At 39.3% G+C, this 24694-nt stretch overlaps 1 protein-coding gene across 2 annotated transcripts; it reads left to right on the plus strand.

Annotated features, from left to right (window-relative positions):
- Positions 1-709: 709 nt before the first annotated feature.
- On the plus strand, positions 710-23789 carry LOC120489322 (uncharacterized). 2 transcript variants are annotated; one of them, XM_089118450.1, is made up of 8 exons: positions 710-930; positions 1179-1312; positions 1410-1460; positions 20558-20668; positions 20874-20990; positions 21567-21674; positions 22776-22838; positions 23045-23789. In XM_089118450.1, exons 6-8 carry the CDS (start codon positions 21590-21592, stop codon positions 23635-23637), a joined length of 741 nt encoding a protein of 246 aa, XP_088974576.1. In that variant the 5' UTR covers positions 710-930; positions 1179-1312; positions 1410-1460; positions 20558-20668; positions 20874-20990; positions 21567-21589; the 3' UTR covers positions 23638-23789. The 2 variants fall into 2 exon arrangements, with proteins under 2 accessions (XP_088974576.1, XP_088974577.1); XM_089118451.1 differs by lacking the exons at positions 710-930; positions 1179-1312; positions 1410-1460 and adding an exon at positions 6325-6451.
- Positions 23790-24694: the final 905 nt, after the last annotated feature.

Below are 24694 nucleotides of genomic sequence, written 5' to 3' on the forward strand. Positions count from 1 at the left end.
TGAAGAGGAAAAGGAAATGAAAAGAAATAAATTATTCATTCATTCATTCATTTTAAAGTAAATATTATTATTTTTACATTTAATTGTATTTTTACATATAAACTCTGTTATTGTCGATATAAAATTTTAGAAAACTTTTATCATTGCATTAAACAATTCGTAGTCTCTTGAAACTTTCAGTCATGTTGTGCTTCTGGCCACACACACAATCAGTGATGTCACAGAAAGTGAAAGCATTTACATTCCAAGAAAGTGGACTAAAGTAAATTTAAATGTCAGGAATGCTTTGCAATTATAGTCCAGACATGATTTAGTTAAACAAGAATGAAAAGAGAAGTAAATAAGTAGTAATAAATATGCAGTGTTTTCTCTGTTAAATATATCTTTGCTCTGTTGAATTGTTGTTTAGCAAAGCAGTGGTAAATATATTTTTTTATAGTTTATGAAGCGTTACACCGGCACTTTATGGTATATGTTACCAAAAAATTTTAACCATGCACTTCAATGAAAACACAATTTAACCACGTGTATTTTTTTCTATTCTTTCTTTTAAAACATGACTTATTTTCCAGTAATTGCAATGTTACCACACTATTGGCTGCCTGCAAGTGTTTTTGAGCTGCCATGATTGGTTATTTTTAGTGTCATACAGGAATTTGGCCAATGACAACTATGCACGGTTGCGCGCCTTCAGTTCAGTTTGAATTTCGTCAGTTCAGTTCAGTTGGAGTGAGTGTGCTACTGCGCGGGTTCTGGACAACGTTACTTCGGTTCTGTGGCTTTTATATTGTTTAAACATGGATTGTTTTACATCGGACAGCAACATTTTTTTTTTGAGTGAGTTGCGGGATGTAAAATAAAGAACAAATGTAATATGGACAACGTATTTTAACAACGTGTAGCTAACGGACATAATGCAATCTGCGGAAGGTAAGTTAACGTTAAGTAACACTTCATTTTATGGAAAAAACAAATCTGGTAACGTTAACGTTAAATAAAAATATAGTGTGTTAAGTTGAGAATCCTGACGCAATTCAATGTAACTTATTAGGCTAATGTTAACGTATGTATGGTATGTGTTGCTAGCATGTGTAACGTTAAATATTGTCAGATGATTTAACGTTAGATACTCCTCCATGGGAGCTTTACAATAAATTAAACGAGAACATTGTCTTTAGTTTTTAGAGACAGAAAGGAACTCGAACCACAATCCTTCACCTAGAAGAATTTTTGAATCTACTGTTGATCGCGGGATATGGCCTAGCAACTGATCAGTCAAAATGACGAGTCATTCTAAAATGTTTTGGAGCTGGTGAGTAAACTTTTGCAAGCGTTTGTAAATGTCTCTGTTAGTAAAAACAAATAGCTAATATTCCTGTGTATATGTGTCTGTTTCCCTCATGATCCAGGAATTTTGGGAAAAAATATTAACGTTATCTAGCCACACGATCTTCAGATGCGTGAGTATTGCCATAGTAATACACATGAAATAGAGACAGAACATGTAAACTCTGCTGAAAGGCACACTGATTCAAACCCTTCTGACTAGGGGTGGGCGATATGGAAAAAATATCATATCACGATTTTTTTAGGAAAATCACGATTATGTAATGAAATGTAATCTGTAATGCTGTAATGAAAAAAATAAATAAAAAATAAGACAAGATAAACATTATTACACAAATTAATATTCATATTAAATAAATAGTGCTTTATTTTTTTCAGATGCAGTAGGTGTATTTAGCAGTAGCATTGAAGTAATTAAATGAACAAATATGAAATTAAAACACCACATAGACTTCACTGAATAAATTGATTCTTATTAAAGCTATATTAAAGTTCTCAGTCAGTGAGTGATTTTCTCCTTGTGTTTTTTTTTTTTGTTTTATTAACACTAAAGGGAGTTCCCTCAAAAATGAAAATTGTCTTAATTTACTCTCTCAAGATTTTTTAAACCTGAATAAGTTTCTTTCTTCTGTTGAAAATAAAAGTTATTTTGAATAATGTGGGTAACCGAACAGTTGCTGGTCCCCTTATAGTTTTTTTATAGGTTCTCTCCTGGAAGTTAATGGGGACCAGCAACTGTTTGGTTACCCACATTAAAAAAAAATTGTAGTTAACAACATTTGGAACAACATTAGAGTGAGTAAATAATGACGGATTTTTTTTTTTTTTTTTTTTTTTTGTGAACTATCCCTTTAATGACAAGCGGCAGTACTATTTATTCCTGTCGCTTTTAGACCAGCACGCGTCGCGTTTAATATAATAATAATAATAATTCATCACATTTATATAGCGCCTTTCTGGACACTCAAAGCGCTTCACATAGAGGGGGGAATCTCCTCAACCACCACCAGTGTGCAGCATCCACCTGGATGATGCGACGGCTGCCATAGTGCGCCAGAACGCTCACCACACACCAGCTTACTGGTGGAGAGGAGACAGTGATGAAGCCAATTAGTATATATGGGGATGATTAGGAGGCCATGATGGACAGAGGCCACTGGGCAAATTTGGCCAGGATGCCGGGGTTACACTAGCCTGACTACGTCAGACTTCCTACTTCCGCTAATTTCATTTCGCTCCTGTAGTCAGTCTGAGATAGCGGCCTATCTTTCAGTTTTCCACTGGCCTGAAAACAGCCGGCCAATCAACGAACAGAGGGCGGGCTGAGAGCCGTGACGTAGCCGCTAAGCGCCGAGGAGTACATTGTAGGTTAGAGAAATCGAAAACCGAATACCGAAACAACCGCAGAAATGGGAAACAAGACACGGGATGCAATTCGCTCTGTTATGGAGAACATTCCGGGGTTTTTCAAACTGAAGCAAAAGTCGTTTACAGCCATGTTCACTCCAGTATTTCGCTCGCATCATCAGTGTTTTTTACAGCTAGGACCGGCGTGTGCAGACGTTTTTATTTTTGCAAATCATTATAACAAGTCATAACATTATAATATTATATTATTATGATAACATCTTATTATCATAATAATAATCCCCTATATTTCGTTTCGACATCCTGCTGCATTAGTCCCAGATATTTGATTCATGAACAATCTGTTCATTGTGTATGTCACGTGACAAATGAACGTAAGACTCGGAAGCAAGGTAAAGTGATTATTTATGTTCCCTGTAAATCATTTTTTAATCTCTTGATTTCTTAATTCAGAATATGATCAACATTGTTTAGGTGGATGTGATCGGGGAATTTGGCTGTTAAAATTATAACATTAAGCCACTTAAATAAACAAAATGACTCGCGGCGCTTCGGGCGGCAGAAACTAAATCATTCATGACTCGTGAGAGCCATAGACAGTAAAGGGTGAGAGCAGGGGCTCGTCCTCGCGGCGCGGCGGAAGCTAAATCAGTCATGGCTCGTGAGAGCAGGACAAGCCGATGCTGCGGGGCGGCCGCAACTCAGTAATTCATATAAATAACCTAGTTTGTGAATTGTTCATTCCCGGTTGGCACACATTTTGCAGCCCTTACAAAAGCGCCGCTCCCTGTCTACAGTGGAAGTTTGATCATAGATTTGAGTTCGATGCATAATGTCTCGATGCGGCCGTGTCGGCGCATAACATACGTCATAAGTAAACTTATCTGATTGGCTTACGGGTAACCAATGATTTTAAACTTCAGAGAAGCGCCCCCTTGCGAAAAAATAGAGAAAACACTTCTCTATTATGCCATTCCAGACTCTGTCTACGAAGCAAAGTGAAGTAGCAGAGTCTGGTATTACCAGGCTATCCTGCACCACCATCTCACAGTCCTTTTCCAGAAGCTTGTCATTGGCCCACTCCACAAATTGGCTTGCAGCTTTTTGGACCACCACTGAAATCCCTCACACACTTCTTTAAGCCATCTGCCGTCCCCACAACCAGACGCTGTGCTGTGACTAGATCCATCCCGCTTGTCTGGAGATATTTTGTGCTTTTTTTTGATCCAGTGTGCTCAAAAACCCGAAGAAAAGTTTGAGCTGTGAGAATGGTCTCGTATTTCAGGAGGCCCTCCATGAATCCTGTAGCCTTAACCCTAGCAGTTGACTGCATCGTTTTGTCCCCTACGATCGCTGCTAATGTCAAGATCAGGTCAATGAACATTCTCCATTCTCCACGCACTTTCATTCTTTCCAAAACAACCAAACACGTTTCTCAGAGCAGCATCCTTTGCCCACCTGCGTGTTTGCCCAATTGGACAAAGTCTTCTTTGACGGTTCACGGATTCTGCCGTTATATCGTGCCACTTCTGCATCCGTTTATATGACTCGTTTAGGAAGACAGCAACATCATTTAGTAAACCAAACAGTGATGCACTCTGTAGTACAATGCCTGTTGTGTCCAACAACACCAAGTTCAGAATGTGTGCATAGCACCAAACATGAATTTGGTTAAGGGCCTGCTCACTGAGAAAGGCAGAAAAACCTTTGTACTGGCCCTGCATGTTGGCAGCACCATCCGTTGCACTGCACACACAACATGTTATATCTAGATTGAGTATTTCCAGAATTTTTTTCAGCAGTTAAACAAAATACTGCCCAGTAGAGGCCTCGCAGTCAACCACAGCAACCAATCTCTCATAAATTGCATCTGTAACATATCTGAGGATGATAGAGCACTGATCTTTGGATACTATGTCCTGTGTGGTGTCGATTTGCACCGAAAACATCCCTGCTGCTCTGACTTCATTAGCAACTGTTTCTTTAATTAACTGGCTGATAATTGTGATGATTTTGTTCACTGTGTCTTTTGAGAGCAGAGTGACTAGTGACCCTCTGCCTTTCCCCCCAACCTCATGTTGTTTCTTACTTTTTTCAATGCACTCTGTGACGTGCTGTTGCATGCAGGAGTCATATCTACTCAGGAAAAGTATCAATTCTAAGAAGTTGCCATGGTCAATAGTGTTGTCTTCAAGGGTGTAGGCAGATTCTGATTTTGATCTCCTGTAGCTGAGACCACGCTTTCCACACACTTTCACAGCATTAACAACACGCTCCATCACCTGCCGTTTCATTTTCACTTGTTGTCGATGTAATGAAAGCTGGTTTCCACTTATTCTGCTCACAATGTCTCCTTTACTTGCCATCAGGAAACAAGCCTCTGCACAGTCCCTATTAGGGGTGTGCAAAAAAATCGATTCACATTTGAATCGCGATTCAATCTTTACCGATTCAGAATCGATTCATAGAATTCCAAAAATCGATTCATAGGCTATATTTTTTAATGGCGTGCAGGGGCGGAGTGGCAATCGGGTAAGTCGGGACTTTTACCGGTGGTCCGGTAGTGTTTCTATGGTTTCGAGGCTGCGAGGGCCGGTCTGATAAATAGTTATTGCAAGTTCTTGCCGCCCGCTGGTCAAACTGTGCAGCCACTCTGCTCAACCCGTAAATAAATGCATCGATCCGCAGATCTTATGTTTGAGTTCTGTAGATCTTTTGCCAAGCGTGTCAGAGGTGACGGGTTCTAAACCGCACTCGTATAGTTTTTTCTCTCTCTCATCAAAACCGAATATGTTCATCACGTTTGTGTGCATTTTATTTTGTGATTTCACCGGAGTCTCCACAACGGCGATAGATTGAAGCGCGCGTCCGAGAGAAGACTGCGCGAGCCACAGAGAACACTGTATCCATGACACTGATCGCAGCGGACACGAGCGCTCAGCTTGATTTCAAAAACAACAGGTCTCTTATTTAATAGCGAACTAAATGAATGCTCTGCTAGTAAACTGGAGATACCCGCAAATTACAGCGCCTATGAACGACTTCACTGGATCTAAACAAATCAATCTAACCATAGATGTTACCAGTAGCGGTGGCTTTTTTAAATCCATTTAAAATATTTTCGCAAGGGTTCTATGAAATTAGTAGCCTATATATTTTTAGGGAGTTCAATGTGCCCAGTCGAGTTCATTTCAACAGTCAACCTGGTAGCTGAAGTAGGCCTACTCCTTAAACCACATTTAGCATAATTGTTTGTTTGATCTGACTACAGCACTTTAAAGCTAAATGTAAAAGCTTTTTATTTAAGTTTTATTTTAAACTTGAATTAAATGTATTTAAAAGCTGGCCAAAGCTTGGCACTTCGCACATTTTAGTTGCAAAAGTTTTTATTTTTGTATGAAGACATATAAAGTAATATCAAACTTTTCTTTTAAATTATGTCTACTGCAATCAATCACATAGGAAAAAGTAAACTACATTTATGTAGACCTGCGAATCGTTTTTTGAATCGAGAATCGTTTTTGAATCGAAAATCGATTTTGAATCGAATCTCGAGACAAAAAATCGGTATCGAATCGAATCGTGACATTTTCTGAATCGTGCACCCCTAGTCCCTATGCACTTTCATGCTCCTCAATCCTCTGATGAACATGCTTCCAGGCTTGCATGCCACCTTGGATAAAAGGACTCTCTGATACAGTAGGCTTTGAAAAAGCGAGGCAAACGGTGCAATAAAGTAAGTGCATGACTTGCTTCACAATATGTCAGCCACTTACGATTAAGCCCATCTTTTGTGTAAAAAATATTTGGTATGGCTCTTTTTGGGGTTTGTTGGGGGTGGAATTGCAAAAATAAACTGAGGTCTTTGGACTGGGGCTGGGCAAAGTAATCAAAGCTTTCCTCATTCACTTCGTGATCTTTTCTGTTTCCTTCCATATTCTTCTCTTCTGTTTCAGTCTCTACTCTTTCTGTATCCTTCTCTTCTCTTCTGTTTCAGTCTCTACTCTTTCTGTATCCTTCTCTTCCTGTTTCAGTCTCTACTCTTTCTGTATCCTTCTCTTCCTGTTTCAGTCTCTACTCTTTCTGTATCCTTCTCTTCCTGTTTCAGTCTCTACTCTTTCTGTATCCTTCTCTTCCTGTTTCAGTCTTTACTCTGGACCCTGAGATAGAAACGTCTCTGTCCCTTGCACTGCTTGACATATCTTCATCTACATCTGCTTTAAATTATATAAAATAAAAAAGATATCATCAACAGTATTACTACTACATAGTTAAAAACACAATATTTAAACAACAGTTGTTTGAGACTATTGGTGTGTTCACACTCAACACGAATTTAATTATTTGCGCAAGTAGATTACATACAAAGTCAATGCAAAGATGCGAATAGAAGCATCATTTGCGCCGGGCATCGCAAATTACTCGAATTGGGTGATGCGTTTATCGTGAACATCTTCCGCGCAATTTGGACAATTTTAACTCGAGCGGAAGATTGCTGTTGTCACTAGAGCTTATTCTGCCCGAGCGGGTCGGGCCGATATTTCCTGTCACGATCCTTGGGTCGTGCCGGGCCCTTGAGAGACGTGCACTGCCAACGCATTAGAGTGCAGTGTGGGACTAGATTTGATGGCCGAGTGCGGGCGGTAATGCGCTCACTCTGTGTGTGGATTGCGAGAGAATACAACAATTCGCGGGACTCCCTTTATTCAAAATTTATGAATAAAAGATATAAAAACAAATAGATTTGTATTCATCTGTTGCAGAAAAGCAACAAGAGCTAAAAAAAAACAGAAACGATTTACAGGCCAGAGTTTCTATTTATAACACGTTTGAAGTGTTGAGCGATGTAGCCAATCACAGATATGTGTGTTGATTTCTCGAACACAATGGTGGCCAATCAGAAACATTTAAGATAGACTCCCCTCACCGCTCAAAATGGACTTTTTGTTCAGTGCTGAATTCTGTATGTTGGCAAATCCTCGAATTATAACAAACAAAGTGTAGATATTATGAAAGATTCATTGTGCAGTCAGCTTCATTGATAATAACAGAGATATGTGAGATTGCGATGAACTGTCAGCTTTTTGTCAGCGAGATGGAGGAAAGTCCGTATTACTTTACACGCTATTACAAGAGAAAGAAATAAACAAAAAAAACAAACATATGTTGGACGTGATCCTTACGTTACGAAGAGGAGCGATTTTTCAACTGAATTGAAATATTTTCCAGCCATCGAGGCTGTAGATATCAGTAACTACCTCGTCTTACAGACATACTTTGACTTTACAAAGTTCGGAAACGTAACACGTTACACTAAGTTACACAGTCACTTAAGTTGTATTAACTCACCTTTGACGAAGTGATCACTAACGTTATACACACAAGCATTATCCTATTCGGCTCCTCCCGAACGCAAACAGGTTTGCAAGCCGTTTTTCCAGAGTTTTTCGATCAGTTTCTTGCATTATGAACAATGAACAACAACTTTTGGTATACGATAAAAACTCTTTGTTGTTTGATCGATTCAAGTAACCATTTATAGTGCTTTCTAAATACAGAAAATCACTTCCTGCCCTCCTTTTGTATTTTGCGCCATGGCAATGCAGTGGCGTGACGTCATATGAAAACAAGCTAGCATGCCAGACCATGCACGCAGTTGCTGCTTGCTTTTATGTTAAATTAACAGTCGTTTGTGTGTTAATGCTTTAATAACAAATAATTTGTCTGGGGATAGGGTCGGATGAATGTTTGTCTTCTTTTAGTCTGGACTACAAAGTGTGACTTAAAACACAGCTGGGACTTTGATTCCAAGAGGGTCAACCATAATGATGTTATAATAGAACACAATTCAGATTTGTTTTCTACGATAGCACACCTTTACCTATATATCTACATTCTATATATCTACATACATATATGCTACATTCATTCATTTCACTTTCCATGAGCAAAATATAATATTGGAGAAGTGCATTGATGAAAAATAGAACTGCATTAATGAAAAATGTTCAGCAATGCACTTCTGCAATATTACATTTTGCTCATGAACTACATTTTACCCTGTTGCTAATGATTCTACCAATCAATAACATTGTGCAGTGTGCACACCTGTGACTGTAGCTGTGGTTTCTCCTCCTAGCCCTGTCTCGTCATCACCAGTTTCATCACTGGGATGAGTCTGACTGAGTTCTTCTGATACTGTGGGAGGTAAAAAGAACATGGTCAGGACCAGTGGTGGAGGAAGTACTGAATCTCAGTACTTAAGTAAAAGTACAAATACCCAGATAAATATTTACTTTAGTAAAAGTAGAAGTAACACAATGACAACCATACTTAAGTAAAAAATAAAAAGTACTTTTTTATTTTAAATGTACTTTAAGTATTAAAAGTAAAAGTACTTGCATAACAATTTTTTATCTTAATGTCTATTTTCTAATGATTAATAAAACATTTAATTCTAACTCATTCAACCTAATAGCCTACTCCTATAATGATGTTCAATAATGATGGAAAAAAATGTCACCATTTCTGAAACAAGCTTGCAATTAGGCAATATACACATGCTTATCCTTACTATATGTTAATAACTATGTTTGGCAGTAAACGCGATTAATTTATGGTGTAATTCTGAACCTCTTGGCTTGCCATAATCCTAACCAAACCAAACATATATTACACACGGTGTGTTTCCTATGCACGTAAAAACAAATTTTTGCGTATGAGTTGCAAGATAAACACACTGCGTGCGAGACGCATTTAGTGTGACCGGGTTGATATACTGTATCTATGGCAACCAAACGTCACTGGTGAGACAAACGTGCAACGGACGGATGGTCAGATTACGTTTTGGCAGGGGAAAAACTGATCAGAAAATGTAACATAAGTTGTAGAAATGTAGTGGAGTAGAAAGTATAATAATTGCTGCAAAATGTAACGAAGTAAAAGTAAAAAGTATGCACTATTTATTGTTCCTAATGCGTATTTTTGTCCCGCCAAAGCCATATTTGACCGGTAAGTGATGTAGATGAGTGACAGCTGCGCTTGTTTAACTGAGGGAACAAGAGAGAGTGAAAGCACCGGTCACACGCGCCGTCTTCAAAATGTCTTGCTCTCTCTCTCCCTCCCTCCTGCATGTTTATGAATTGAGTTGACTGAATATCTTTGAGAATACACGATGGTAAAAGGTCGGAAGACCGAAGTTTTTTTCTTCTGAACTACCGGTTGTGAATTGTGAAACCACACTTTCAATAAAACAAAAAAAAATCTATCTGTTTATGAAATGTTTTCTGTGTCGACTGTCGAGACCATAGACTGTAAAAATAGGTTTAGACAAATCTCGTGCGATGTTCTAAACTGCCTGGATAATCACAACGTGTGCCGTGGTTCCGTTAATGACACGTCCGATTCGCGAACTAATGACTCCTTTGAACCGATTCACTTTAATGAATGGTTAAAACAACGGATCTGTCCAACACTGAGCTCAAGATACATAAATCGGAAACACTTTACAATAAGGTTCCATTTATTAAAGTGTACATTAAATGTACACTTTAATAAATGGAACCTTATTGTAAAGTGTAAGGTTAATAGATTAATAGAATGTTAACAAATTTCGTTAACATTCTATTAATATTAGTTTCTATGCGGATTTACTCCATGACAAAACTACCCCAGTCATTCTAGAATGATTCATTCTTTCCAAATAGAGCAATTCAAGTAATCTGGTGAAATTGTTTTTATATCACAATATATATCGCAGAAAAATAAAATATCACAATGTCATTTTTTACCAATATCGTGCAGCCCTAATCCTCGCTATGTGTTTTCTATACAGGGATATCGACATCGGTAAATATCGGTATCGGCCATAACAGCAATGTTAATTAGGGATGCACCGAATATTCGGCCGCCGAAAATTTTCGGCCGAAAATGACCCAAAAGTGCATTTTCGGTTTTCGGCCGAAAGACTTTTATCACCGAAACAATACGGCCGAAATGTTGTGATGACGCAAACAGAAACCGCGACCTGCACGTGCTTGTCTGAAGCAACATGTCTGTGGTGTGGACGTATTTCAGTGTATCTGAACCCGCGATGAGACGGAAACCTTGTTTATCCACCTATATCTGCTCTAAACAATGCGCGCCGCCATGACGACGACTCCAGCTGCGAGCGGGTCAAGAGCGATGCGCGCGCTATCTGTGGAGACTCGCGCTGCGGAGGCAGGCGAAAGTATAAACAAGGCAGCGCGAGTCTCCACAGACAGCGCGCGCACCGCTCTTGACCCGCTCGCAACCGGAGTCGTCGTCATGGCGGCACGCATTGTTTAGAGCAGATATAGGTGGATGAAACAATTAAAAATTATAAATAAGACTCGCGCTGCGGAGGCAGGCGAAAGTAAACAAGGCAGCGCGAGTCTCCACAAACAGCGCGTGCACCGCTCCAAACGGTCGAGGTGTTTATACTTGACGCGCTCTCCTTTGTACTATTCCTTGAAACGACAGGGTAACTGTCCTCTAACCATCAGTAATCGGTGAGAAGAAGACAGATAAATACATGACAATGTTTATTTTTTAGTATTCCACCACCAATACAAAAATAATCATGTAAAACCCAGTAAACCCTGAGATTATTACTTGTGACATTACAAAAAAAATATGTATATGGGATTGGGAACTATGTATATGTATGTATAGAACTAAATTAATGCTCTCTTAAATATTTTCTACATTCACTAAACATGTTTCATTAAGTTTCATGTACATTTGTATTAAACATGGACCTTTGTTCATTTAAAAAGGCTTTTTATGCTATTGTATGCTAAATTTTTAAAATGTAACTAATTTAGACATGCAAACTGGGTGCTAGTGTGATGAGAAGTTTGCGCTCAGCTTTGTTTTTGAGAGAACATTTCATTTTAAAACCTTTCTTTAAAACCTATTATTATTTAGTGTACACATGAGTGGGGTCAAGTTAAACATTTTAGTTTGAATTTTATTTTATACTGTGCATTGTGCTAAATAAATATTTGCATAATTTGTAATTGATTTATTCTTTGAAAATGTTATATTAATTTATGCAATTGCAATGCCTTGATTTTAGTAAAGTTTGTACACAGTCATAGCCATAAATGCAATGATACTAATAATTGGCATAATTTCTTTCGGTGTTTCGGTTTTCGGCCTTGGTTTCCTCTTTTTCGGTTTTCGGTTTCGGCCAAGAATTTTCATTTCGGTGCATCCCTAATGTTAATATCGGTTATCGGTATCGGCCACAAATTTTCACATCGGTGAATCACTAAACCTAACTATTTTTATTGCCTAAAAGAACAGATAGAGTTTGGATAAGCTCTGTCTGTTCTTTAAAAAAAGGTCTAGTTATCCAAAGTTAGGCATACTTGGCGCCAATAGACAGCCCTTTTTTCTCCCATAAAAACCTTGCTACTTGGGGTATTTTACATGTGCAGTGCCAAGAGGAAACTTCAAGTCAGTAAAATAATAATAAAAGCAATAATGTAATGTAATGTATAATATAAAGTATTATATTAGATACATTTTAAAACTGCAATGCACATGTATAATAAGCCTAGTATTAGCTAGTCATTTAAAATACATCAATAACTAATATCATAGTTTAAATGGTCATGAAACCCCCCTCTTTCAGCTCAAGTCTAGCTCAAAATCTTTTTGAAAAATGCAATTGAAATAGGCGTGGCTAGCTGTGAGAAGAAGGGAGGGAGTGTGTGTGGTATGGCCATCACGTCACTGTCCCATGCATATCGACTGTCACTAAAAAGCAATGGTAAAACGTGAGGAAATGATAGATTTTAATATATAGCTGGCAAAGTTAAAGTCTTATGAAATACACTGACACTTTATTATTGTCCTTTCAAAAGTAACTGAATGTCCTGCTACATACACTCACCGGCCACTTTATTAGGTACCACATGCTAGTAACGGGTTGGACCCCCTTTTGCCTTCAGAACTGCCTCAATTCTTCATGGCATAGATTCAACAAGGTGCTGGAAGCATTCCTCAGGGAGTTTGGTCCATATTGACATGATGGCATCACACAGTTGCCGCAGATTTGTCGGCTGCACATCCATGATGCGAATCTCCCGTTCCACCACATCCCAAAGATGCTCTATTGGATTGAGATCTGGTGACTGTGGAGGCCATTTGAGTACAGCGAACTCATTGTCATGTTCAAGAAACCAGTCTGAGATGATTCCAGCTTTATGACATGGCGCATTATCCTGCTGAAAGTAGCCATCAGAAGTTGGGTACATTGTGGTCATAAAGGGATGGACATGGTCAGCAACAATACTCAGGTAGGCTGTGGCGTTGCAACGATGCTCAATTGGTACCAAGGGGCCCAAAGAGTGCCAAGAAAATATTCCCCACACCATGACACCACCACCACCAGCCTGAACCGTTGATACAAGGCAGGATGGATCCATGCTTTCATGTTGTAGACGCCAAATTCTGACCCTACCATCCGAATGTCGCAGCAGAAATCGAGACTCATCAGACCAGGCAACGTTTTTCCAATCTTCTATTGTCCAATTTCGATGAGCTTGTGCAAATTGTAGCCTCAGTTTCCTGTTCTTAGCTGAAAGGAGTGGCACCCGGTGTGGTCTTCTGCTGCTGTAGCCCATCTGCCTCAAAGTTCGACGTACTGTGCGTTCAGAGATGCTCTTCTGCCCACCTTGGTTGTAACGGGTGGTTATTTGAGTCACTGTTGCCCTTCTATCAGCTCGAACCAGTCTGGCCATTCTCCTCTGACCTCTGGCATCAACAAGGCATTTCCGCCCACAGAACTGCCGCTCACTGGATGTTTTTTCTTTTTCGGACCATTCTCTGTAAACCCTAGAGATGGTTGTGCGTGAAAATCCCAGTAGATTAGCAGTTTCTGAAATACTCAGACCAGCCCTTCTGGCACCAACAATCATGCCACGTTCAAAGTCACTCAAATCACCTTTCTTCCCCATACTGATGCTCGGTTTGAACTGCAGGAGATTGTCTTGACCATGTCTACATGCCTAAATGCACTGAGTTGCCGCCATGTGATTGGCTGCTTAGAAATTAAGTGTTAACGAGCAGTTGGACAGGTGTACCTAATAAAGTGGCCAGTGAGTGTATATTAGCCTACAGTAATCGTAATTCTATTTAAAACATATTAATGTAGGCTACATGTATAATTATAATGTCATTATAAAATATATAGTGGTTTATATAGACACTATAAATACATTTCAGAAAAAAAATATTAATTTTCCGCTTAAAAAACATTCTGTGTATAGTCTACACACCCTCTGAACCCTCATAATAAAGATGGCTCTGCGGAGGTGGATGAATTCTCATTTTAGACACACACACACACACACACACACCTCTCTGAAGGGATAGAAAGTCCTCGGGATACTGCACTCGCGAGACGCACTTGGATTAGTTGTCAACAAGGCGAAGTCCACCATTCTCCACTTCTCGCAGCTCTCTCGAGAAAATGTTCGCGGCACACACTATAGTTTAGATCATCTTTAGATGTGTCCGTGGTTGATGGCAAACCAACCATCCAGAGCCAGAGTCTAGCCCTGGCAATATCGCGGGGAACATATTCAACGCACTTGAACTTTGCACCATGAAAATAAATACTTGCGTCCCATGATTGCCTCTCTCATCTAACGTTACTACGCGTACGCGATAGTTTAACATGTCTGTCGTTGGAAAGATCCACGTGGTGTCATGAATAATTAAGAGGCCGTGTCTTCTCATTGGATAAGAAAACTCAGTCTCATTAATAATTATGAGACAGCGATGAGTCATCAACGCATTGTGCAGTGCATGGCTACGTCACCCGCTCCGATAAAGATTTTAAACCCGGAAGACGAAAAAAGCGGAAAAAACTCAAATTTAACCATTTTAACCTCATTATTAAATCTAACAGATGCTAACATTGTCTTCAATTGTGTTCAACACACATAACTCTGTTATAATCTCAGAAAATTTGGTTTGGGGTTTCATGACCCTTTAAAAATAAAATAAAACTTTTAATATTAGAATTTAATATAATAAAATCATAGTTGAGGGCCTGAGGCTTGCTTTACTAAGCCCATCATGGAATACTGTCTTCATTAGGCTATATCTCCCCGAGAGAAATTTATTTCTGGTGGCCATTAACGTTAGACTTTTATTGTGGGCCTAACGACGTTACAAAACCTCTCAGCCCAAGGGCCTAACGGCAGGCCTGTTGAATCAGGTGATAAAATGGTCACGACACCGTGCTCGTTAGCTTCGGTCACGACACTTGCTCGTTAGCTTCGTCTAGAGTTAGTTAATCATAGACTGGTTTTAACATAATGATCCGTATACACTTAATGTTAACATAGCAGCAGTCACGGAAAGTTAACTGTTACTCTGCCAACCACTGAAGGACAAATTCAAGAGTCAGTCACCAATAGTAATCTATTAATTTGTCTAATTTACCACAGCTATTTTCAAATTACACAAGCTTTTGGCTAGCTGGTAGTGGTAGCTGATGCTAATTCCCATCTGTGCCTAGCTTTGACGACAACAACAAGTGCTTCAGACTCAGTTTATTTCACCTGTAGTGTATTTGCTCGTTGTTGCCCGGAACATGTCTGTAATTTTGGAGCATTTCCATGCCTCCTCCTCCTTCATTATTTTTTTTTCTTTTGAGTCTGACCTTCTCAGCGCCACCTTTCAGTTTTCTTTTTTGCCTTTCTTCCATCATTACTCAGTACAGTAGTACTAAGCTACTCACTCACACCGACCGTCCGTTAAACTTTCAAAACATGAAGCGGGAAAAGAGGTGTTCGGTGGCTTCTTACATCAAAGGCCGGCCGTCAGGCTATACCATTTAGGGAGGGGCCACCGCGCTCTGACCCCCCTATGTTTTTGAAAATCCAGGACCAACATGGTTGGACCTGCTGAACGGGTTGAGCTTCGCAGTGCGCACAGTGTTGAGCGGAGACAGAGAGGCTGCACAGTGACAGTTTGACCGGCGGAAGCGGCCGCACATCAGGCCGCCTGCCGCCAGATGGTATTGCTAATAATATAATATCAGACACTAGTATAACTAGGGATGCACCGATACCGGTATCTGGTATCGGCCTCGATACCACATTTTCTAAAGTACTCGTATACCGGGGACCGATACCATGTTCTGAGAAATGGGCTAATCACAGGTGCCGAGTGCCCACCCCCAGGCTCCGGCTGCAGCTCAGAGCGGGGAGATGGGGAGACATGTCAGCCGCATGGAACAGTGATGCGCGGGTCAATGTATAAACAACCCGCACACTACCAACGTTTTCAACTACCCGCCCGCTACTCGGGCCGCAAAAAAATTAAGAAAATTTTGTACCCGACCCTCTTCCTGACCGTATTTTTTAAAAGTAGTACATGCTCATCGTAGCGTCATTGGGCCATAAACGTGTAACAACATAGCATCGCAAGAAGACGTAGCCTACATATAACAAAGGCAGCACTTTGGTCATCATCTTTCATTATTTCGGTAAATGTCTCCCACACTTACTCTTTCTATTTGTGTATTTGCGGAGCTTCCACTCCCCAGTCTTCACCTTTTCTCTTGCCGCCTCCATCTCTCTGCAGACTAGTGATCATAGACATGGCCGGTTCGTGAACGAATCGGTTCTTTTTAATGAACCGGTCGAACCAGTACGCTAAATCGAACTGAATCATTCGCAACAGTTCACGTCTTGCGTCAATGCTGATCCACGAGTTACTAAAGTTACTCACTTTCAGACATGCCTGACAGTCCCCCCGAGTTGAAATAAACCAATATCCCGAATTATATCTTACTCCAGTAACTCTAACAGTTCACTGAACTAAGACATGTTGTTGCCACAGCTGAGAGAAGTGATGAGCACGAGCAGCTGATACTGCGCATCCGCATAGTAACGAACGCAGAGGTACAGCGGTTCTCGGATCACACCAGTACAGAACAGAGAACTGTTTAGACTGAGCTTGTGTGTCATCTTCGTGCCAGTTATTCAGCCAATAAATAAATTCGGCCTATATATTTCATAGAAAATTGTATCTAGTACTATATAAATGCAAAGGTTTAATCGGCATCTTTTTCCAAAAGACCTGACCGACCGCGACCCGAATATCATTAAAAATATTTTTGGATGACCCGTAACCACGGGTGACCGCGGCGCAGGCACCCGCTCATTTTGGATCAACCCGTGCATCACTGGTGTGGAACAATTTCAAAGTGAATGGCTTTGGGTTAGGAGAATAAGTTTACTTGTAGTCGCCAAGTTACTTATAGTCAGTTGAATGTCTGTTGGGGGACCAAATAAATAAAGTGTTATCGGATATTAAGCTGATCGTACTAATACTCTAGTCTACTAATACTCTAATGACAGTTAGTTGACATGTAATTGAAAAGTTACTTATAGTTAGTAAAGTGTTACCCAAGTAATTTAATCAAGGACCTAAAAACCCGTATATAAAAATATTTAAATCATGTTTTTTATTTTATTTTTATTAAGTACTCGGTATCGGTATCGGCGAGTACTGAAATGCAAGTACTCGTACTCATTTTCCAAAAAAGTGGTATCGGTGCATCCCTAAGTATAACTATTATCAGACCGACCGGACCTCACGGCCTCAAAACAATACCGGCCCACCGGGAAAAGTCCCGACTCTCCCGATTGCCACTCCGCTACTGCACACTGCCTCTCAGAACCACACTGCCTCTGAGAATGGCACTGCCTCTCAGAACCACCACACTGCCTCTGGGAACGACACTGCCTCACAGAAATACACTGCCTCCAAGAACTATTACTGCCTCTCAGAACCACACTGCCTCCAAGAACTAGACTGCCTCTCAGAAGCCGCTTTCCGACCGGAGGGATTTTTGCAGTTCCTAGAACCTAATGTTCCTATAACCCTTTTTTTTCTCGTGTTCCGACCGGACTAAATTGGGGATTTTTTAGTTCCGCAGACCGTAGTTCCTATAACTCTTTCAGTGCCTAGTCTAGAGCGAGGACTTTTTTAGTTTCCTATCCCTAGGTCTACGTTGATTGGTTCAACTTATAAACCATGCCCACTGTCAACATGGAACTTGTAGCGCGCTGTCTGCCATACGCTGTGTGTTTTTGCAAAACATTACAACGAGGATTAAGACAAACATAACACATTCAACCAGCTAATTGCTAATGCTAGCTAAACTTACCCGTCGTTTTGTTTGCCCCCTGCGCTCTGCTCTTTTATCTTCTTCCATCACATTACTTAACCCTCAGGTGCTCTTCGTTTCGGAGTCACACTTGTTATCTTCCCAGTCAAAAGTGACCGGACACCTAAAAATGAAACTTTGTCCATCCCAGTAAAACTAATGCAATTTATTTTTGTTCTATAATATTTATTCTTTTTAATTTAGTATTTTGAGACAATTTAATTGAATTTATTAATATTTATGTAATATATAATATTAACGCAGTATTTTAGTTTAATATAGAGTCTAGGCCTTCAGAAAAAAAATATTTTTTGAAGAAAATTAGCACCATCTGGTTACAGTATAGAGAAAAAGCATGTAACCACTTGATGCCATGTACAGCTCTCTATGGAGAGGCTCTCTATGTGAATTCCCCAGCTGTTTATGAACACATTTTTTTTGTTGTTGGTGGATTTGAATATATAGTTGAAACAATCTCAAAAACTATTTCTTATTAAAAAATTTGACAAAAAAATCACTTTTTTTTTTTTTTTTTTTTCATTTTTTACAATTTCCCATTCATTTCTTATGGGGGTCATTTTTGACCAAAGACCACAAGTGTGACTATTTTTTTAAGACCACTTAGCATGCTCAGATCATGACCTCATTTTTTTTTTGTGTGTTCACATAATGCTATAAAAGTCAGCAAGTTTCGTAACATTGCGATGAAGCTGTGATTTTTAAAAATTCAAAACATACTTTTTATAATCAAAATGTATTGGTGTGTAAGTGTATAAAAGTGTGTTTGTATGTGTGTTGGTGGGTGTGTCTGTTTTGCACTCTAGATGTTGTAGAGTGTCACCCCTTTCCTGCGGTGTACTTTTTTTTTTTGAATTGTGGCCGATTTGTAGATTGTACATTCAAAAATTCAGAGAATTTTTTTTTTTTTGTCAATTTTCCATTCATTTCCTATGGGTCGGTCATTTTTGACAGAAGAGCAAAAGTGTGACTCATTTTTTTACGACCACTTAAATTGCTCAATCATGACCTCATTTTTTTGTGTGTTCACATACACAATGCCATAAAAGTCAAGTTTCGTAATTTTCTGAAGAAGCTGTGATTTTTAAATATTCAAAACAGATTTCTTTAATAACAATTTATTGGTATTTTTTGTGTATTAAAGTGTGTGTGTGTAGGGGTGGGTATGTCTGTTTTACACTCTTGATGTTTTAGAGTGTCACTCCTTCAATGCTGAGCACTTTTTTTCTGCATCGTGGCCGATTTGTAGATTGTACACACAAAAATTCTCAAAGTTTTTGTGTTTTTGTCAATTTCCCATTCATTTCCTATGGTCGGTCATTTTTGACCAAAGAGCACAAGTGTGACTTTTTTTTTTACGACCACTTAGCCTGCTCGGATCATTACCTCAATTTTTTGTGTGTTCACATACTCAATGCCATAAGTCACCAAGTTTCGTAACATTCCGATGAAGCTGTGATTTTTTAAATTTCAAAACAGAAAATTTTTCGGTCAGAAATGACCGAAGAGCACCTGAGGGTTAATATCATATTACGCTGGAGCCTTCGTCTTCCGTGTTTCTCTGTAACTTACAGAACTCAAGCATAATCTTTGAACTCCACCGTTCGTTCTCCGTTAATTAAGGTCCCAGCAAGGCAGAACAGGAACATTGCAATAATAGCCTCCTCCATGCTGGTTTGTTGTTGTTGTATTGGCCGCGCTACGTCTAGTGATAAAGACGCCGTGCTTGCGTTACCCCTCCTACCAGTTCCTATGGCCACTTGGCCAGTGCGAATGCAAGCAGAAAAACCGAGTTTGGGGGAGAGTAGTTCTTAGAACTGTTTAGAAGTGGACAGTTCCTATAACTAAGTTCCTGTAACTACTTGGTCGGAAAGTGGCTAGAACCACACTGCCTCCAATAACTATACTGCCTCTCAGAACCACACTGTCTCTGAGAACCACACTGCCTCCAAGAACTAGACTGCCTCTCATAAAAAAACAAAACAAACAAACGTATAAATCACTCATTATACCATATTTTCACTATTAGGACTGGTTTTATATTTTGATTTGGCTCTGAATAATCATAGGCCTCATTTATTTGAGAGTAGGTATTTCATTGTTTGAGTGTTTTTTTTAAAAAAAATTTGAATAATTTTGGAAATATTAAATAAAATCTAAAGAAAATTGGTATTGTTGATCACACTAGTCAACTTAACATTTTCACCAAGAATTTTGTTTTGAAACTTTTGTTTTGTAAAAAATATGGCACATAGTCACACTTGTGGTGTTCCTGGTCAAAAATGACCGGCCTATGTGGCGGCTGCTCATGGGAGCGATGAGAGTCCACTGGAACCAGTTGACTCTCATCGCTCCCATGAGCAGCCGCCGCAGTGTTGTTGGTGTGATTGCTTATGCAGATCTAGTGTATGCTGTGAGTATTAAACACACACACACACACATATCAGGGTTTAGTTTTAATTAGCAATGATAACCATAACACAAATACAGATATATGGATCAATCACAGTTTAAAGGTTGCACTTAAGTAAATACATGCATGGTTGTGCAATGTGCATATACAAATGCACAGAATAGATAAATAAAAAGTGTATTTATTTAAAGGTTGGTGGTTTTGATGGAACCAATTATTTGCGAAGTACAGAGGGCTACAATCCGTTGACAACCAATTGGCATGATGTGGCATCAATTGCTTATGCAGATCTTGTGTATGCTGTGAGTATTAAACACAAACACACACACACACACACACACACACACACACATATCAGGGTTTAGTTTTAATTAACTATGATAACCATTACAGAAATATGGATCAATCACAGTTTAAAGGTTGCACTTAAGTAAGTACATGCATGGTTGTGCAATGTGCATATACAAATGCACAGAATAGATAAATAAAAAGTGTATTTATTTAAAGGTTGGTGGATTTGATGGAACAAATTATTTGCGTAGTTCAGAGGGCTACAATCCACAGACCAACAATTGGCATGACGTGGCAGCAATGTACAATCCAAGCAGCAACTTTGGCATTGAGGTGAGATGTGGTCAGTTAATATCTGTCTCTGGTGAAACTATGAAATAACTTACTTTACAAAAATGATTTGATGATAATGAATATGGGGGAAAATGTATTTGGTCCCATATTGACAATAATTGCACCCTAAAATTGTCTTAAAAGTCAAAGATCAATGTGTGTCAAAACATTCTAATGATATTTAAAGGGATACTCCACTTTTTTTTTGGAAATAGGCTCATTTTACAACTCCCCCAGAGTTAAACCGTTTTCGAATATATTCAACCGATTTTATGATATTTAAAAGAATATCAGTAACCAGACAGTTTCTGGTCTCATTGACTTCCATAGTATTTTTTTCCTACTATGGAAGTCAATGAGACCAGAAAGTGTCTGGTTACTGATATTCTTCTAAATACCAGAATGAATGGATTAGAAAACGGTAAAACTCAAACGTTTAACCCTGAGGGAGTTGTAAAATGAGCATATTTCCCAAAAATGCGGAGTATCCCTTTAAATGAAGCGTTGCATCTATAATGAGATTTATTAATGTAAATTTAAAGACTTTAGCTGTACATTATTTATTTTCCTTTTTAGCTTCCTCAAAATCCAGGTAGTTAATGGTCGGTTGTTTGCTGTCGGAGGGTTTGATGGAATCAGCACCACCTGTGATGTGGAGTGCTATGAGAAGACGACAGATGAATGGTAACTTCCACAAACACTAAAGGGGGTCGCACACCATGTCTTCAAAATTTGAACACATTATTCTCTATGTGTGTACACACACCGGCGGCGCCATTCGGCGTCTGTCTGCGCCGCCCAGCTACGGCTCAGGACCGTGTTCAAAACCCTGCCGCGCCACAGAGCGCCATTTGCATAGTTTTATATTAAATTTGCACTTATTTGTCTCAAATCGTCGTTAATGTACATACTGACTTCATCCTGTGCTGCAATATACATTTAAGCCTATTTAACATTCCTAATTTTCCTAATTCCTAACAGCTTGAATAGTCATATTGGGAAAAAAATGTAAAACAAACAGCCTTTTAAATCCATTTTTCAATAGGCTACTATTAACCATACACTAACTGGGTTATTATTATTATTAAGTACCAGTCTAAACCATAGACTGTAAAAAAATATGGACGTAGTATCCGTGACGTCACCCGTAGGTTTCTGAAGACCGTTTTTGAAGCCTAAAGTGGGCGTAGCCAACCGTCGCCATCTTGGCATTGCGTCACTCCCGGAAAATCGAAAATGGTGAACTAGGCGGCACGTGGGTGGAGCCGCGGAACCTGCTGCTGAAAACACGCCCACCTAGCTCGACGCTATCAAGTTGTCTTTGAATGGAAGATATTGGCGGTTGGATTTTGAACCGAATCAAACCAAGCTTACAATTTGAGGTAAATGAACCTGAACCTACACAACCAAACTTGAAATAACTATTTATATGTTATTGGTATTAATATAAACAAAGTTTAAAACGCTGCAGCACTTATAATACATGTGGTAACGTTTATTTGCAACATTAGATGACTTGCAGAAAACGTTAATAGTTGTCATGAATAAAAATTTACGTTATAACTTTATTTAAAAACGTGCATCTCAAAGAAACAACTTGAAGCAAATCACTGAACCTGCATTTATGAGTGTGTAGCCTATTTGGATGTCAACTGAATATAACGTTATTAAGATCGGTTTAGATTAAAATCGGATTAGCTAACATTAAAAATGTTATTACCCATTTACAGTACATTAGTTAGCGTATTTTTTACAAGCTGTGTATTTTTTTTTTTTTTTTTTTAGTGATCGATTTTGAGGTGATGGCCACCCGCGACAAATGCACCACGTCTGCACATAGCTTAAACTGTAAGTACTGCTATTTGACAGCTTATAATGTCTGTCTTAAAAGGACAACAAATCAGATTGTCATCTAAATTTGAGGTGTTGCTCCCTTCTGTTCTCCCACATGTGACAGAATTGTCAACATAAAAAATTGAGCAACATTTCATTGTTAAATTCTTATTTTTCATTACCTCATGCATTTATTAAACTCATTTATTTTCCTTCCATAGACACAGTGTGGATCATTGGTGACAGCTATGTCAGACGTGGTGCCCAGAGAGCTGCAGAGACCATGGGAACCAACCTCAGTCTGCCAGGCGTCCGTGTCTGTTGGTTTGGTTGTGGTGGGCTGCGGTGGAAAGGACTTCTTCCGTTCTTCTCCCACTCCCTGCGAGGAAGAGCAGCACCGGATGTCCTCCTCATCCACTGTGGCGGCAATGACCTGGGGGTGGTCAGCAGCGTCCAGCTGGTGAACACCATGAAGGAGGACCTGCTCCAGCATAAACTCCGGCACCCTGGCATGAAGATCATGTTTTCAGCTGTGACCCAGAGGTGCCGGTGGAAGGCTGGTGCCAATCCAGTTAAAATTGACAAGGCGAGAAAGTTTGTTAACAGTGTTATGGCTACATTTGTTCGTAGTTTAAATAGTGCCATGATTGAGCACCCTTGCATTAGACATGACAGTCCTGGGCTATTTTTGAAAGATGGAGTTCATTTCACACCTAGGGGAAATGATATGTTTTTAAGTACATTAGCTAACTGCCTTAAAGGCCACATTCAAATGCAGGAAACTGCGTACAGTTGGCAGTGTTACTGCTTTTGAATTTTGCCTTTATGGCCATTTTTGTAAGGCTCAAATATAGCCCTGACCATCATGTCTAATGTTGAGGTTTTTATGTTAATTTAGAAATACCTGTAGCCATAACACTGTTACCACCTCTGCTCTTCCTCATCCCTAAACCCCCCCTTCCCACACCCCCCCCCCCCCCCCATCCCACCACCACCACCACCATCCCATGGTCTCTGCAGCAATATCTGGAAAGAACCTTTTAATAAAAGAGATTCAATCTTTCACCGTTGTTTGAGCAGTTTTTAAGGCATGCATTGATTTTTCATTTCATTGTTTTATGAAGTAAATTTAGAAAAATGTTTTGATTATTGTTTTAATGTTTATCAAAAATGAGTTGCCATGAACATGGGGTTATTTAAAGAAAAACAGCATAACTGCAACTTTAGATACGGTATTTTAAACATTTTAATAATGTGAATGTGTGTGGATAACATAGGATAAGGGGGGAGTACAAGTTCAACAAAAATCTAAGCAAAGAAAAAGAGTGCAGGCAATGACAGAAGATATAGAGCCATGATGGAAGCTGGGATCAGAACGCTCCTCGTGGATACTGGAATCAGCTCCTCTGGCACATCAACAGACAGCATGAGTACGGTTACTGACAAAGCATACACAAAAGTAGGGGATGTCACACACCATATATGAGAGAAAGATGACAAGGTTAAAAAATACTAGTAGAATACATTCAGTATGGCCTGTCTTGGTTTAAAGCCCACCCACCACGACAAGGTGCAGACCAGGAGTGAGAACATATAACGGGACAAACTTACAAGACACTACAAAACAAAAGGCACAAGACATGAAAAAAAATAGAGAACATGCGACCGATACAATGCTGGAAAAGCAATACACAATGGTGAAAACTGAGGGATAGGAACAAAAATGAACATTTTGCCCAGCCCTTAATGAAAATGGCCATTAGATTTAAAGATATTTTTTATAACATAACTTAAAATACTATATTCATGTATTACCATAACACTTCAATAACTCAATATATGTAATATAAAATCAAAACCAACCATGGATG

Source organism: Pimephales promelas, chromosome 13 (assembly GCF_988280905.1).
Source record: "Pimephales promelas chromosome 13, fPimPro1.hap1.1, whole genome shotgun sequence".
Taxonomy (NCBI): Eukaryota; Metazoa; Chordata; class Actinopteri; order Cypriniformes; family Leuciscidae; genus Pimephales; species Pimephales promelas.